The following is a 14,938-nucleotide window of genomic DNA, read 5'->3' on the forward strand; positions in this document are numbered from 1 at the left end:
CACCGTAGTAAGAAGCCCGCGCACCACAACAAAGAGTAGCCCCTGCTTGCCGCAACTAGAGGAAGCCCACACCCAGCAGTGAAAACCCACCACAGCCAATAGATAAATAAATAAATAAATAAAATTTTAAAAATAAATAAATAAAATAAAATGTGTGTATGCTTTAATCCAGAATGTTGCTTTGGGGAATCTATCCTACAAAAATACTCACCTACGTATACAAGGATCTATGTATAATATAACTTAAATGTCAGAAAGGGAAGAATTAAATAATGGAGTATAAACGCACAGGGGTACAGTGCAGGTGTGAGAAAGGATGACGTGGATTCATGTATACTGATGTGGGAGGATGTTCCATGAACTATTGAGGGAAGAGAAAGAAGTTGTAGAATAATAGATGTAATCTGATACTATTTTTGTAATAAACATTAGAAAAAGCTGAGAAGATCCACCAAATTGTTAACAGTAATTAACCCTTGGTGAAGGAGGGAGTATGGGAGGAAAGACTTACTTTTTACTACATACATATTAGTGGTGGTTTTTTACAAGTGCATATTGCCTTAATACCTTTTAAACAAAAAGTCCAAAGTTTTTGAACCATTTTAAATCAACATCAAGAATTTGTAAAAGCAACTAGATAAGAGTTGCTCCTAATACCTCAACTACTCCTGGAAATACATATACCAATTCTCAGGACAGTGCCTGATACACAGTTTGTCCTCAGTAGTAGTTAGTGACTTGTAACTAGTTATAAATCGTACTTATAGCCCATACATTCTATTCCTTACATCCTTAGATTTTAGATGGAGATGAATTTTGGATTAGTTGAAGAGTGTTCCTTGTTGTATTTTAATGCTCAAGGACACTATATACAGTATTAACATCCTGAAATCATTGCATTTTATCAAAGTCATAGTTGAGAAAGTGATTTTACAGGTTTCTGTCTTTCTCCTAAATCATATATCTGCTGAAAGTTGCATGTTTCCTCTTCCTATATTTTTCCAAATTGACGTTTAAGTTTCACACAAATTTCTCTTGAGGGCCATTTTTAATAAAAATAAAAAAGGTCATTAATTCAAGGGAGACTATAAGTAGAGAATACCGAAGTTGTTTAGACTTAGGTATTGGGTGCTTGGCAAACTCTTAAGCAACATGATTTGCTCCAGGATCCTGCCCCGGAGTGGACCCAATACACATTTGTGTTTCACGTCATAAACCACCCCGTCATGGGTGGGCACCCTGTTGTGTGTTACTTCTGAGGAGTTGATGTCACAAATATGCTTTGGAGAAATATAATAACCTATTCTAGTATTTAGTAATGACCGATAAGTGATTATTTCTTTTAATTATGTTTTGTGTGATACCGTGTTCAGTGAAATTTATGTGTGCCTATATAAATACCTGGCAAATTCTTAGAATAATTTTTTTTTTTTTTAAGTTTAATTTTTTTTTATTTATTTATTTATGGCTGTGTTGGGTCTTCGTTTCTGCGTGAGGGCTTTCTCTAGTTGTGGCAAGCGGGGTCCACTCTTCATCGAGGTGCGCAGGCCTCTCGCCATCGCGGCCTCTCTTGTTGCGGAGCACAGGCTCCAGACGCGCAGGCTCAGTAATCGTGGCTCACGGGCCCGGTTGCTCCGCGGCATGTGGGATCTTCCCAGACCAGGGCTCGAACCCGCGTCCCCTGCACTGGCAGGCGGACTCCCAACCACTGCGCCACCAGGGAAGCCCCATCTTAGAATAATTTTATTCCCAGAACATTTATACCAAAAATACATACTTTATTGTATGTATCATTATTTAGACTGTATTTGCCTTCTTGAGTTTCAGACCAAATAATCTTTTCTAGCTCTCTAAGACATAATTAAATAATTTCCATTATGCAACTGTCAGTCTCATGCTAATGTACTCAGACTTCAAGGGCCTTTACAGATATCTTTTTGTAAATCTGCAATTGTTTGTCTCAATTGAAAATACATTTTTCAGAAGGGTCATGGGGCTGCTTTCTGTTTCTTGATTTCTGCCTAACTTTTTTAGACAGTTTTTATTTCCTTTGTTGTTTATACCAATTATTATTTTCGACCTTATGAAATATTCAGTGGTCTTAAAAATTGATATGTTTAGCCTAGTTTATAAAGTAGTCACTGAAGGATAAGCATAGTGATTTGGACTTCTTACAGCATTAAACTTTGTACTGCTGTATGCTGCTTGATTGGACCCTGTTTATGTGTTCATACATTCAACCAAAAATAAAGTCTCTGATGGAGGGAAACAAGCAATAAACAAAAAATTATTGTTTAATATCAAAGAGATGATAAGTACAATAAAGAAAAAATAGGATATTGGACTCGAGTAGTGGAGGAAAGGCTGCTGTATTAAATAGGATGGCCCATAAAGGCCTTCCTTATCAAGATAACCTCGGGACAGAGACCTAAATGAAGCAAGGGCACAAGCCCTGGAGATACCAGGCAGATGAGATTTTCAAGCAGAGGGAATAGCAAGCGTTAAGCTCCGAAGTGGGTACCCTCTTGGAATATTCACGAAATCATAAGGAGATCAGTATGAGCAGAGCAGAGCAAGCAAAGGGAAGAGGAAGTCCGAGAGGTGTTAGGGCCAGATCACGTAGGGTCTTGAAGGACGGTTGTGAACACACAGGAGAGGTGATTTGATTTATGGCTGGAAAGGGTCACTCTGGCTGCACGTGGACAGTAATGAGAGCAAGGAGATCAGTGACTTCAAAATTTTTGGACGATGGCCACCGCAGCCCCAGCAAGAAATACATTTTGCAACGTTATTCAATTCCACTTTATGCGTCTTTCATATACTTGAGTGGTAATGTTTCCTCTGACTTAACAGTTTCCTTGTTGTGGGCCGAATAGAGGAGAACCATTGTTGTAACTTGAGTATAACAGAAAGATTCGTGGCAGGTTGTTGCCCAAGAAATACTGCCCAAGTGCATGTTATCAATGCAGTGAACTAGAGACTGAGATACCATTTCTAGAAGGCTCAGCACAGATGAACCCTTACTCTGAGAGCCCTCCCCCCAAATTTTGGAGGAATTCAAGACTCCCATGTGGGATCAGGTCAAGACTAGAATAGTCTTAAAAACTAGGATGGATCCTGCTCTGCAATCCATTGATATACTTTTTGGGGTAGAGTCAAGTAATGTGTATCTCACCATCCTTAAATCTTGACAGCCCCCCAGTGGAGAACTGGTTTCAGGAGAAGAGTAGTCTGGGTGCATGGTGGGCTCTGGAAACCCTCAGAAGCGTTAGGCTCACTGCAGCCAGTCCCCAGAGTGGATACTTGGGAAGTGACTGCATACATACCTTGGATTTCCTCTGTTAAAAGAGAGACTGTTACAGAAATAAACAGCTTCACAAGAAATCCAAAGATTAAAAACATGCCATGAGACCTTCACTGTCCAGAATTCTTTAAGATATTTTAGGAGTATTAGTCTAGTAGTAAATTGCAAAGAATGAAAAATGCAGACCTGTAATATATGGTCCTTTCAGGCAGACTATAAAGATTTGACACCAAGAATAGATTTGATCTTTTTTTCTCCCATAAATAATGGTGTCTGTAGATGATATAGAAGGTTGATATCCAGAGCATAGAAAATGGTCAGTGTAACAAAACTTTTAGATTCGAGTTTAACTGAGTAAAATTTTGTCAACATAAATGTATTTTACCAATGGTTTGTTTTGAAGAGGATTATTTTGAGGGGTAATTATATTCATGTTTTGCAGAAGGATCTGGGCAATACAACTGTTATGTCTGTGCAAAGTTTAATAGTGGACAACAAAATACCTCTGGAAATGTTATTTTCCTGTGGCTATTAACCTGCGCAGTATAGATATTTGTTAAAACATTTGTTAGCTATTATATTCCATGTTACTCTAATAGGATTTAAATTGTGTGGGCTTATGTGTGTTTAGATGTAGATGTAGACATAGGCATACATATAGATATATAGTGATGCCCAATACTTAGACCACTGTCATTAGTGAATAACAAAATAGTGAACATTTTTAAACTCTTCTAAACCTCTTTTATTTTTGAGTATGGAAACATTAAATTTTGAATGCTGATTGCTGATTCCTGCCTTCTCTACCGAGGGCAGTAATAGGATGCTTTAGACAAGAGAAGCTTTTAAGAAACTTTTTACTAACGACTTAATAGTGGGGAAGCTTCATATGTGTCAGGAGCCTCCACTCCCCTTCCTTCCCTCAAACCTGTGTGCAAACAGAACGTCCCATACCTGAGCACAGCAAAAACCAGCGGGACATCCTAAAGTAGTACCTTTCATGCAACTAGAAATGAAGCATTCATCTTCCACTGAAGAGGAAAAAAGTTGCCTCATTGGGTGAGGCTTAGGGATAGGACAGAAGTATTGTTGAATCCATTACTTGGTAATAAATATCAAACAAAAAGTTTAAACACTTAATAGCTTGTTTTCCAGATTTATAAAATATGTATGAACGTCATAATGTCTGTTAATGCCAAAATGGCTTTGTCAGACTGTCCCTGGTTTCGAAATGCTCACAAATACCTTCTCTCCCTCTCGCCCTCTCTCTCTCTGCCTCTCTTACCAGAATTTCAGAAATGGAGTCCTATGCCCTACTAGTTTTTTTACTCTATATCAATCTCAAGAAAGCATTAGAGAAATGATATTTCTTTTCTGTCATTTGTTTTGCCTCCCCATCCTGTCTTTTAAAAAAATAATAGCAGAAAATTTAGATTAGTAGCAGGGAATCAAAGAGAAAAAAGGCAAGGAATGTGTAGTAGAATTGATGTAATATCCTCAGAAATATTGAGGGTAGGCCACTTATTTATCTGGGTAACGCTCACTGAGACTATAGGACTAGATAATGGGAAGGCATATTCAAAACTCTTTGGGGACATAAAATCATACCTTATTTACACTTTTAATAATTTTTATTCTTACCTTCCCAGGCTCTAGCCATATGGCCATTAAATCATAACAAAGCATAGATCAGGAATTCGAATACTTGATCGTCATGAAAATTAATCTAGAAAAGTAAACAAATAAAAATAAATCAACCTTTTATGACCTTCAAGGCCTCCTCCCTAAATCCTATTTTCATGCAATGCCAAATCACCAAATATGCTTATTTATACTACCAATAGTCACAGTTATCATTTAGATAAACTGATAAATGTAGAAACTCTAGAGAATTTGCCAGATAACTTTTTGGTGGATAACTTTCTAATTTCATTCTAAATTATGGATATGAACGTTTAAGCTTAATATTTATGTAGCTTTTTTATGATTGTTCTGCTGGAAAGTATTTTGCATTCCTTAACACTGTAATAAACCATGAGAACATAATTAGATTGAATATGTAAGCCTTTTCATCTTTTCTATTTCTGTTCAAATAGAAATATTTGCAGAATAGTCACTGTAGCAAAATTGAGTTTTCATATTTAATCATTTTTGTATGTGACCCTTATCTCTTGTTTCAAAATTCAAGGGTGTTTGTAATTAAGAAGTTGTTTTCTATTGAAAATAATCATTAACAGGCCTAAGCGGTATTCTGCATCATTTTTCTTTCAGTTGATTTTAAGAATTACTACAATGAAACATTTTTGAAAAATCTCAATATATTAATTACAGATATACATATAGTTATTTAAAAATATATGTCAGAGCTGGCTTTAATCTTTGAAATGTGCTGCTGTCCACTTTGATGTGCAGGTCATCTCACCTGTTTTTTTGGTTTTTTTGTTGTTAAAATGTTCAATCCAGGTTCTACATGGTCAGCTATTATGAGCGGAATCACAGAATAGCAGTTGGAGCTCGCCATGGTTCAGTGGCCCTGTACGACATCCGGACTGGAAAGTGTCAGGTAAATAAATCATTGTGGCTTCCTCTCCATAAAGTGCGCAAGTTATTGAAAGGAGTGAGAGACCAGCACTTCACCAGTTGATGTGCTGAGCTGCTGGAACATTATGGATAATGCTAAAGGGATCAATAGTTTAATGAAGGACTCAGAGAATATAGACCCCTACTGTCTTTATTCACCGGGAATGAAGAGTTGCCACAGATGGGTTCGTAATAGAGCCTTGAGTAAGGTGGTACGTACTACTCACAAACCACTTTGCAATAAATCTTTTCTTCTTTTAAACAAAGTTTTCTGAATTTCTTATTTTTACCACGTGTTTTCTGAAAAAAAAAATTGGTGATACATTATTATGATTAGTGGCTAAACAAAAATTGGTTTTCTGACTATGTAAAATGAGATCTTTAGCGATTATAAGACAGTGTTCTACTCAGAGTTCAAGAAAGGCAGAAATCATAATGGCATTTACTGTGGATCTGTACGGAAACTGAGGCTCTATATGCAATATATTCCTTTTTTATACTTTTATAACTTTCTCTGCTTTTATAAAATTTCATTGTTTATGAGAAATTCTTCTCGGTCTTGATCTTGAGCACTTCGTTCTCCAAATGTACCAGTTGGGTAGATGGAGCAAGTCTAGCCACACTTTACATATAAGTGAATCGAAGCTCCCAGACTTTAAATCTCTATCCCAGGGTCACACTGTTAGTTAATGGCAAAAGCAGGGCTAGGCTTCACCCTGATCATTGTGAATTTATTGTGGTCATTGATAAATAGTTCCAAGTCATAACTTCTTATTTTTCACGGTAGCATCTATCAATGCTGATATATTCAATCAGGAATTAGGAATTGTATTCAACCGTAGTATTAGATTGATATATTCAACTGTATTAGGAATTTCCAGAAGGAATATGAAGAAATACATCAGGATGTAGCTAAATTTTAAATTGCCTCTTAAATTTAATAAACTATTAATTAGTTCTCCAAAAGTTTCTCTGGCGGCTTTCCATGAAATAGTTCTAAGAGATGGTAACAGGTATTGGGGGTAAAAGTTTCAGGGGTCAGACAAGTTTGGGGGTACCGTTCGAATTTAACACGTTTCTTTATGCAGGCCTTCTCAGAGGCTCTAATGTGTGAGTGTACATTGTGAATTTCCTGGAAGTGCGTGGAATATGCATCATTTGCCACACTGATGCAACTATTGAATATCCTTTGCGTGATTTTTTTTCTTTAAAAGACATTAACTCCTCATTGGTGACTGTATTTCTTTGCCCTGAACTCTCACTTTGAGCAATGAAACCACTCTGAATGCTTGCTTGGAAATGAAGTTACATGTTGTCTATAACATTCTCTCCTAAGAGAGACAGATTCTTCAAACAGCATTTCAGAATCTCTTTTGGTAAATCAATTTTTAAAAATTGGAATGCAGTTGACCCTGAACACTGCCAGGGTTAGAGGTGCAGACCCACATGTAACTTATAGTTGACCCTCCTTATCCCTGGTTCCTCCGTATCCCCGGTTCTGCATCTGGGGATTCAGCCAACCCTGGATGGTGTAGAGCTATAGTATTTACTATTGAAATCTGAGTATGAGTGGACCCTCGCAGTTCAAGCCAGTGTCGTTCAAGGATCAACTGTATATTATTATTAGCCAACTTGAGAGAAATAAGCCACAAACAGCAACAAGGTAAAGACAAAAAAAAAAAATTGAATAAGGGGACCTTTTCAACTTTCTTTAAAATTGAAGTGAGGAAATCATAGAGAGGACACTATTGCCACCAACAGAGAGAAGAGTGAGACAGTGTGAGCACGGTGATGAAACCCAAAGAGGAGTGAAAGAAGAACAGCAATGAAGAACTAATGAGAAAGCACCAGACTGTCCTGAGCATACATTTCCTGACAGTTTTTTCCTCCTGCGTAGTCTCAGTGAAGATCTTGGTAACATGCGAGAAACATGAATAATTTGAATATCTTATTCTTTTTAACTAAATTATTTAAGAAACACTTACCAATCAATGACAGTCTTTCTTAACAGGAATTTGTAATGTCATTCATATTTCATTTTATTTTCTGTACATTATTTTACTACGCTTCGACATTTCCGTCTCCCCATGATATTTTTCTACCTCAGCTTCTTTATTTTGATACCCCAAACTGTCATTAGTGTCGAACGATGGAATAACCTTTACCTTCCAGTTCTGTGTGAAAGAGAAGGTTACCCTTTACTCTCATCACTCAGAGCATAAAAACAAAGCTAAATCTCTAAAATCAATCTTAACTACTTTTGCCAGTTACCAGTTTTATCCAGTGACAATGAGCTCGTAAGGGATTCTCTTAATTCTTTTATGGTATTAGTGTTGTAGTGTTTGAAATACGTGAGTCGACAGTTGAAACAGAATACACAAGTATAGTTGGCATGCGCAAAAAATGATATTTTAGAGGTGAATCAAAGGACTAGGGATTTTGAACTAGGAATGTAGTAAAGTATTTTTTGAATTAGCTATTGGAATCAGTGAACAGAGAGAGTGGGACAATTTTCCTAACATGAGCAAAGACATAGAGATGTGACATAAAAGATGTGGAAGGGATAATTAGTAAATTCACTGGACTGCAGGGGTAGATTGCAATTAGGTGGAAAGATAAGGGGCAACCACCTACATGATGAGAGTCACAAGTGATGGGAAGACCCGCTGTGGCCTGTCCAGGATGCCAGAGGCTGAGGAAATGTCCCTGGGCCCCGTGGAAGCAGAGGACCCATGGCTGAGGGAACAGGGGGAGGAACATATAGGTTCCCTGTCATCGTCATTAAATTAGTTGGTAAAGGATAGATAGAAAAGTCAAATCTCTTTCCCTTACCTTTTGGCATTGGCTTCTTTTTTTTTTTTTTTAAATCAGTTTTCTTATGACCTGTTCTCAAACTAGTACAGGCAATTATACAAAACCACAAGATAAATATGCATTCAGTCTGGAACAGGAATTTTACTTATATTAAGAGTTTACAAGCTATCGCCCAAATCTGCCTGCCACCCGTTTCAGTAAATACAATTTTACTGGAATACAGCCACGTCGTTCGTTTAAGGATCGTGTATGGCTGCTGTGACACTACAGTGGCAGAACTGAGCTGTAGTAGCCAGCAAAGACCATATATGGTCCACAAAGCCTAACAAATGTATTGCGTGGCCCTTTACAGAAAAGGTTTGTTGATCTCTGACTTAAGCAACTAGAGGAGGAAGAGTTAACTCATTTAACTGAAGAGTGATTTAAAACAGTGTAGTGTAATATACTGGAGAAGAACAAATAGAAACTTGTGTGGCTTAAATCCCATCTCCATTTCATAAGCTTAAGAATATTTCTTCACTTTTCTGACGTGAAGTTTCCTCACTACAAAATAGTGATAGAAATAGGGCCTATTACTGTGAGAAGTAAGGTAATTTATGTAAAATTCTTAGCAAGTAGTATTCAGTAAGTGTTGGTTATATTAAAATAAACTTGGAAATACATTACATCGCAATGAAATTACATGAATTGTGGAGATTTTAAAGATAAACCTTGAGACCTCAGAATGTTTGTAGACCGTCAGGGCTAGGACTTCCCACCCCTTAGTTAGGAGAGCTTTGGTGGAAACGTCGGGCAGCACTGCCGTAGGCCATGTGTAGATTTCCTCTCTAAAGGCAGCTCTTGCCTGTGGTGTTGGACTGAACCTCCACTGATTATGGAAATCAGAAACTTTGAGGCAGTTCAATAGTTAAAATCCTGCTGTGCCGCTAACTGTGTTTTTACTTGGCAACTGCTAGCAATTTAGGAGTATACCTGACTTGAATTCTGCTTAATTAAAAAAAAAAAAAAAGTAACTCCTGATGAAGTGCTTTAAATTGCATTGGGAAAGCAGCATTCTTGATAAGCAGGTTAATTAGGTTCCATGAATCCTTAGAGCTACAAGTATGTGTTTGGTTAAATCAGCAATGCAAATCTTCCCTCTAACAATATTTGCCTTTGGTTTGGCAGACTTGATATTATCTGTCTCTGATTTTCCAATCCTTTTTGGACGCGTTCTTTGTAATAATAACTGCTGGCTCTGTGCAAGATTCTCTTAGGTTCATGTTAGCTAGTTTTTCTTATGAAGTTTGGGTTGTGTTACTTGGTGGTATCTGATCCACTTTGGTAAATCTGGGCACTTATTTTCTTACTTTGACATAACGCTACCAAAAAGGCAGTGATATAGGAGAGGAAGAAAGTGTGGCCAAAGTCTTATCTAAATCTTAAATTAGTAAAAGAATTTTATTATTGAAAATTTTAAGTAAATTCCATAAAGAACTCATTTTTGAAACCCCACGTTTTCTACTGCCTGCTACATAGTAGTTGCACAATAACATTCATTCATGTTGATCAAACAAAACACCCTGAGTCTTTGGAGTAAAAAATATAGTAAGAAATATAATATGACATGGTAAATGAAAACAAAGTATGCCTCAATTCTATCAAAAATATATTTGTAATTTGGATATAGTTACATTTTAGTATGTCAGTAACCCCTCATCAACTTGTTGTTTCTGTATAAAGGATAATAGAATGTCTTTTCAGAAATAGCATAGAGAACCTCTTTCTTGTGAGTCATGAAAATATACCTATATTTCAGTAGTGGACCATGACCAGGCCTGCTATGGGCCAGATAATGAAGGAAAACACAGAAGTGAAGATTGATTGTTATAGAATGGTAGTAACTGAGGTCTCACTATAATCCGTTATAGATAGAGCAGGAGGTGGATTCTGGAATGCTAACATGTGCCCCATCACACAGCCTAATGCTGTAAAAAGCAATGAGCCTGCAGGCTGAGCTCCTCTGGCCTTACAGATTCCTTACTCCACGTGAAAAGAAGGAGGCTACAGGTTATTTCGTCCACTTACTTTACCCTTATCTCCTGAATGTCCTCTGCCCTGCTCCTTTGCTAATTCCATGGTATTGAAAGCAACCCTAAGCTCTGTTCAGATCCGTTTTCACTGGTCTTTAAACCTTAATTTATCCCATCATTGTTCAGCACGGCTTACCTTCACTCTTCAACCAGCAAGACCTCACCGACTGGTCCAGTCATGCTGTTATATACAGGCATCTGCCGAGCATCTAACTAAACTAGGGAGAAAATCAGAAAAACCACAATTTACCTTAAAGCGATTATGGAATATGAGGACGACTGCCTCGTTGCTTTCCTGTCAGCCGCCTCTTCCCTTGTTCCCATTCGTCCTCAACTGCAAAGTAACTGTGAGAACTAGACTTATTACATTGTGAGGAGAATCTATTTCATTCATTAAGGCTCCAGGGCATGGGGTCTACAGCATGTATAGTTTCGGAGACTTCTATTGGGTTGGCCAAAAAGTTTATTCAGGTTTTTCATAAGATGTTACAGCAAAACCCGAACGAACTTCTTGGCCAACCCAATATTTAAGAAAAAAAAAAAAAAATCAGAGGCCTGCATAAAATGAAACAAAAACAAACTATAAAGATATATATATATATATATATATATATATATATATATATATATATATTTCATTAGCTTAGCTTCATGGTAAATCCACCTTTCTGGCGCCTTTAAAAAAATGCATTTCATAACCCGTTACTGTACCTATCTTTGTACTTCTCTGGTCTGTGACACACCCTCTGCCCCACACCTTCTAGTTTCCACCTTGACAGAGCTACTGAAATCATACACTCCAACACACTAGGGTTGTCTCGCCACACCACTAGCAACGGGCGCCCTGCCCCCTTAGTATAGTTTAGTAGAACTGGTTTCCCTCTCTCTCAAATTCTACCTTCACTTCCATAGCACCGCCACCTGACTTGATTTTCCTTTTATTATGTCCTTAGCTAGATTTCTTAATCTCTTGGGGTACCCTAATGTTAATTCTTACCACTCCACTGCCCAGAGTACAGATTTCTTCACTTATCTGTTCTTTTTCCTGACTTTGGCTAAGAAGTCATACATTATAATTGACCCCATTTCCTCTGAGCGGGTGAGACGAATCAGGTCTGCAGCCTGGGCTGTTGGATGATTTGTTGCAAACACAGTGAAGATTTCAAGAAATGCCCCTTTCCCATTACCTTGGGTTTTAGATTATATTGAAACGTCTGACCTCACTGAATATATAAAGTTACTGTGTACTCATAGGTGAAGCACTCCTGGTAAACAGAAATGCTGAGAATAAGTCACATTAAAATAGTGAATATTGGCTCCTTTTTTATTCATGGTTCTATTGAAATTTATTTCTGACCATCCTCTGAATTCCTTATACCCCTTGTAAGTTATGTGGCCATCTCAAATTCTTGTATCCATATTTCTGACTCAGATAAATGCAGTTTCTTTGCTGGTATTTGTAATATACCAAATTTAATATTAAATTCTATTAGCAAGTTATTTTATTTCCTTTTATTTACTAGGGAAGGCAGTCTTAGAGCAGATCCTGGAGCCAGACTGCCTTGGGTTCAAATCGTTGCTCAGCCCTTATTAGCTTTGAGGCTGAGAACATTGTACTTAAATTCTCTGTGCTTTAGTTTTTTCATCTATAAAACCGTCTTAGCATCATGTTGTAAAGGTTAAAAGAATATATTTATATATAAAGCAAACATCAGCCAATAATAAGTGCTTAAAAAATGTTAGCCATTATAATTATTATTTAGTCATTGGTTAAATAAGACAAAATCAGTCAGCCCTGAACTGTTTCCTCCTGCTCAGGTATACATGACTTCATACCAGCTAGATCCATTACAATTTCCTTTTTTGGATTTTTTTTTTTTTTTTTTTTGCCGCTTTTTATTCCAGAACAATTTGATAAATCTTAAAAGTAGAATGAGTAGAATATCAAACCAAGTAATTAGCAAAGTTAAGATTATACTTACTGTTCTGTCCTCAACCATCCAAGTTTAATAATTATTCTTTTGTGTATCCTGATTTTTCTATAGCATTAATCTATTGTTCTACTGATATATTTTTTAGTAATTTTTTGAAATCATTACAAATATTACTTTTCATGTTACTACTATATTAGAATCTTTCTAAGTGAAGCTGATTTTTAAATATGGTATTCTCAACTGCCAGCATATTCCAGTTTTTGGCCCATCTGTTTGTATATATTTAAAGTCTTATATTAAATAACCACCACTGGGTTTTCTTCAAGGATTTTATTACTGTGTAATTTTCCACATCTGTTTTCTTCAGCGTTCTTTTTAAGATAGGAAAGATTAGGTCAGTGAGTCAGCCATTTTATTATTTTCAGTTTCTCATTTGTTAGGCAGCATAATTTTTTTTGTAGTTTCTCTTGCTTTCAACAGGCATAGCTGTGAATGTTCTCATTCTCTCTTATTTGCATATCATTTATTCTTTATCCTTTCATTACTTATCTCTGTTGAAATTCAGTCTAGTTTATTTATAAATTTACCTCTTTGTATAAATTACAAGCCTTTTTATGCTGCTTAGATGGTTGCCTTTATAACTCAAAGGAAAACGGTAGTTAGGATCTTAAGGCTTGTTGTTACCTTATTTGGAGTTGGTTGAAAATTTTTTCATTCTGCTTCATCTCTGGATCTGGCAAGCTGTGGCCAATTCCCAATTGTTTCTTTCTTTCTTCCTTTCTTTCTTCCTTCCTTCCTTTCTTTCTTTCTTTCTTTTTCTTTCTTTCTTTCTTTCTTTCTTTCCTTCTTTCTTTCTTTCCTTCTTTCTTTCTTTCTTTCTTTCTTTCTTTCTTTCTTTCTTTCTTTCTTTCTTTCTTTCTTTCTTTCTTTCTTTCTTTCTTTCTTTCTTTCTTTCTTTCTTTCTTTCTCTTTCTTTCTCAACATGAAGCTTTGAAGCTTCCTGTAACAATTATTTTCTTACAGGAATTATTTTGCTTTCGTTGGCAGTAATGACCTACTGATACCAGGTCAGTCGAAATTGAGTAATTTCTGTAATTTCCATGCCCCCTCATGAGAAGTCCAGATATAATGCTTGAATGATTAGCATTTACATGAGAGCAAGGGAAGAGGAAGATACATAGCGGCTGGTGAAGGAGCAAGTCAACCTCTCTTTTTCTCTGGAAAATGAATGAAATTTATTAATTGCTTCTTCAGATTATAAATGTAATTCATGCTTATTAAAAGATAGCCTCAAGCAAAAAAAAAATATTTAAAGTGGAGAGTTAAAGTCCACTGAAACCTGTCCCTTAGAGTTAATTCTTGTTTAGCTATTTATTGTAAATACTTTGAGTCTTATTTCTCTGATATACAAATAATATTATTCCCTCCCTCCTCCCCAATAATATTATAGTTTTCTGCAACCTGTTTTATTTTTACCTAACAATGTATCATTTCTCCCTGTGAGTCCATATAGCTCATTCAATGATAGCAAGTAGTGCCTACTATTAGTTGCAAATAAAGCAGGTGTGGATCCTGCCCTCAAGGAGCTTCTATTCAGTGAGAGGAGACAAGAAAATATCAGGGAGCGGGATGATAATACAAAGGGATGACGGCTACCTACTTTAGGCGCTCAGGGGTGAGCACATTGAGGGGGTTTCATTTCACCCGAGACTATGTGACCATCTAGAAGAAGAGCGTTATAAGGACAAGGAGCAGTTAGTACAACGACTAAGCTGGGAATAACATTGGAAAGTTTGCGGAACAGAAAACAGGCAACTGCAAAGGGCATTCAATTTGTGAGCAAGTGGAAGATAGATTTGAGAGGGAGTGTGGTAAGAAGGCAGGATCTGATCATGAAGGCTAGGGTGGGGATCTCAGATTTTATTTCAGTGTGATGGGTTGCCATTAGAGAATTTCAAGTGAGGAAATTATATGATGTTATATGATTTTTTTTTTTTTGCAGTTTCATAGTTGATTTCTAGTTTCATAGCATCATGATTGGAAATATATGATGTTTTTAACAATTATTTTTTGCTTGCTTTGCTTTTGAAAGGCTTTTGTTCTTTATTTCACAACTTCGGAGTCACAAGAGACATAGTACTCTGCAGCCTAAAAAAAAATCTTAATAGTACATCATAGCTAAACTTCCAGGTCAAACACCATTGATCTAACATGTTCTTTACAAAATATAAAAT

General features: G+C 36.6%; 1 protein-coding gene across 3 annotated transcripts in view; it reads left to right on the forward strand.

Annotated features, from left to right (window-relative positions):
• WDR7 (WD repeat domain 7) overlaps positions 1–14,938 on the forward strand; it is a 364,708-nt gene that overhangs the window by 284,488 nt on the left and 65,282 nt on the right. For all 3 annotated transcript variants that reach the window (XM_068562633.1, XM_068562635.1, XM_068562634.1), the window contains one exon: positions 5,768–5,867. In XM_068562633.1, coding sequence (XP_068418734.1) covers positions 5,768–5,867 — 100 coding nt within the window. The remainder of the gene's footprint in view (positions 1–5,767; positions 5,868–14,938) is intronic.

Source organism: Eschrichtius robustus, chromosome 14, assembly GCF_028021215.1.
Source record: "Eschrichtius robustus isolate mEscRob2 chromosome 14, mEscRob2.pri, whole genome shotgun sequence".
NCBI classification, from domain to species: domain Eukaryota; kingdom Metazoa; phylum Chordata; class Mammalia; order Artiodactyla; family Eschrichtiidae; genus Eschrichtius; species Eschrichtius robustus.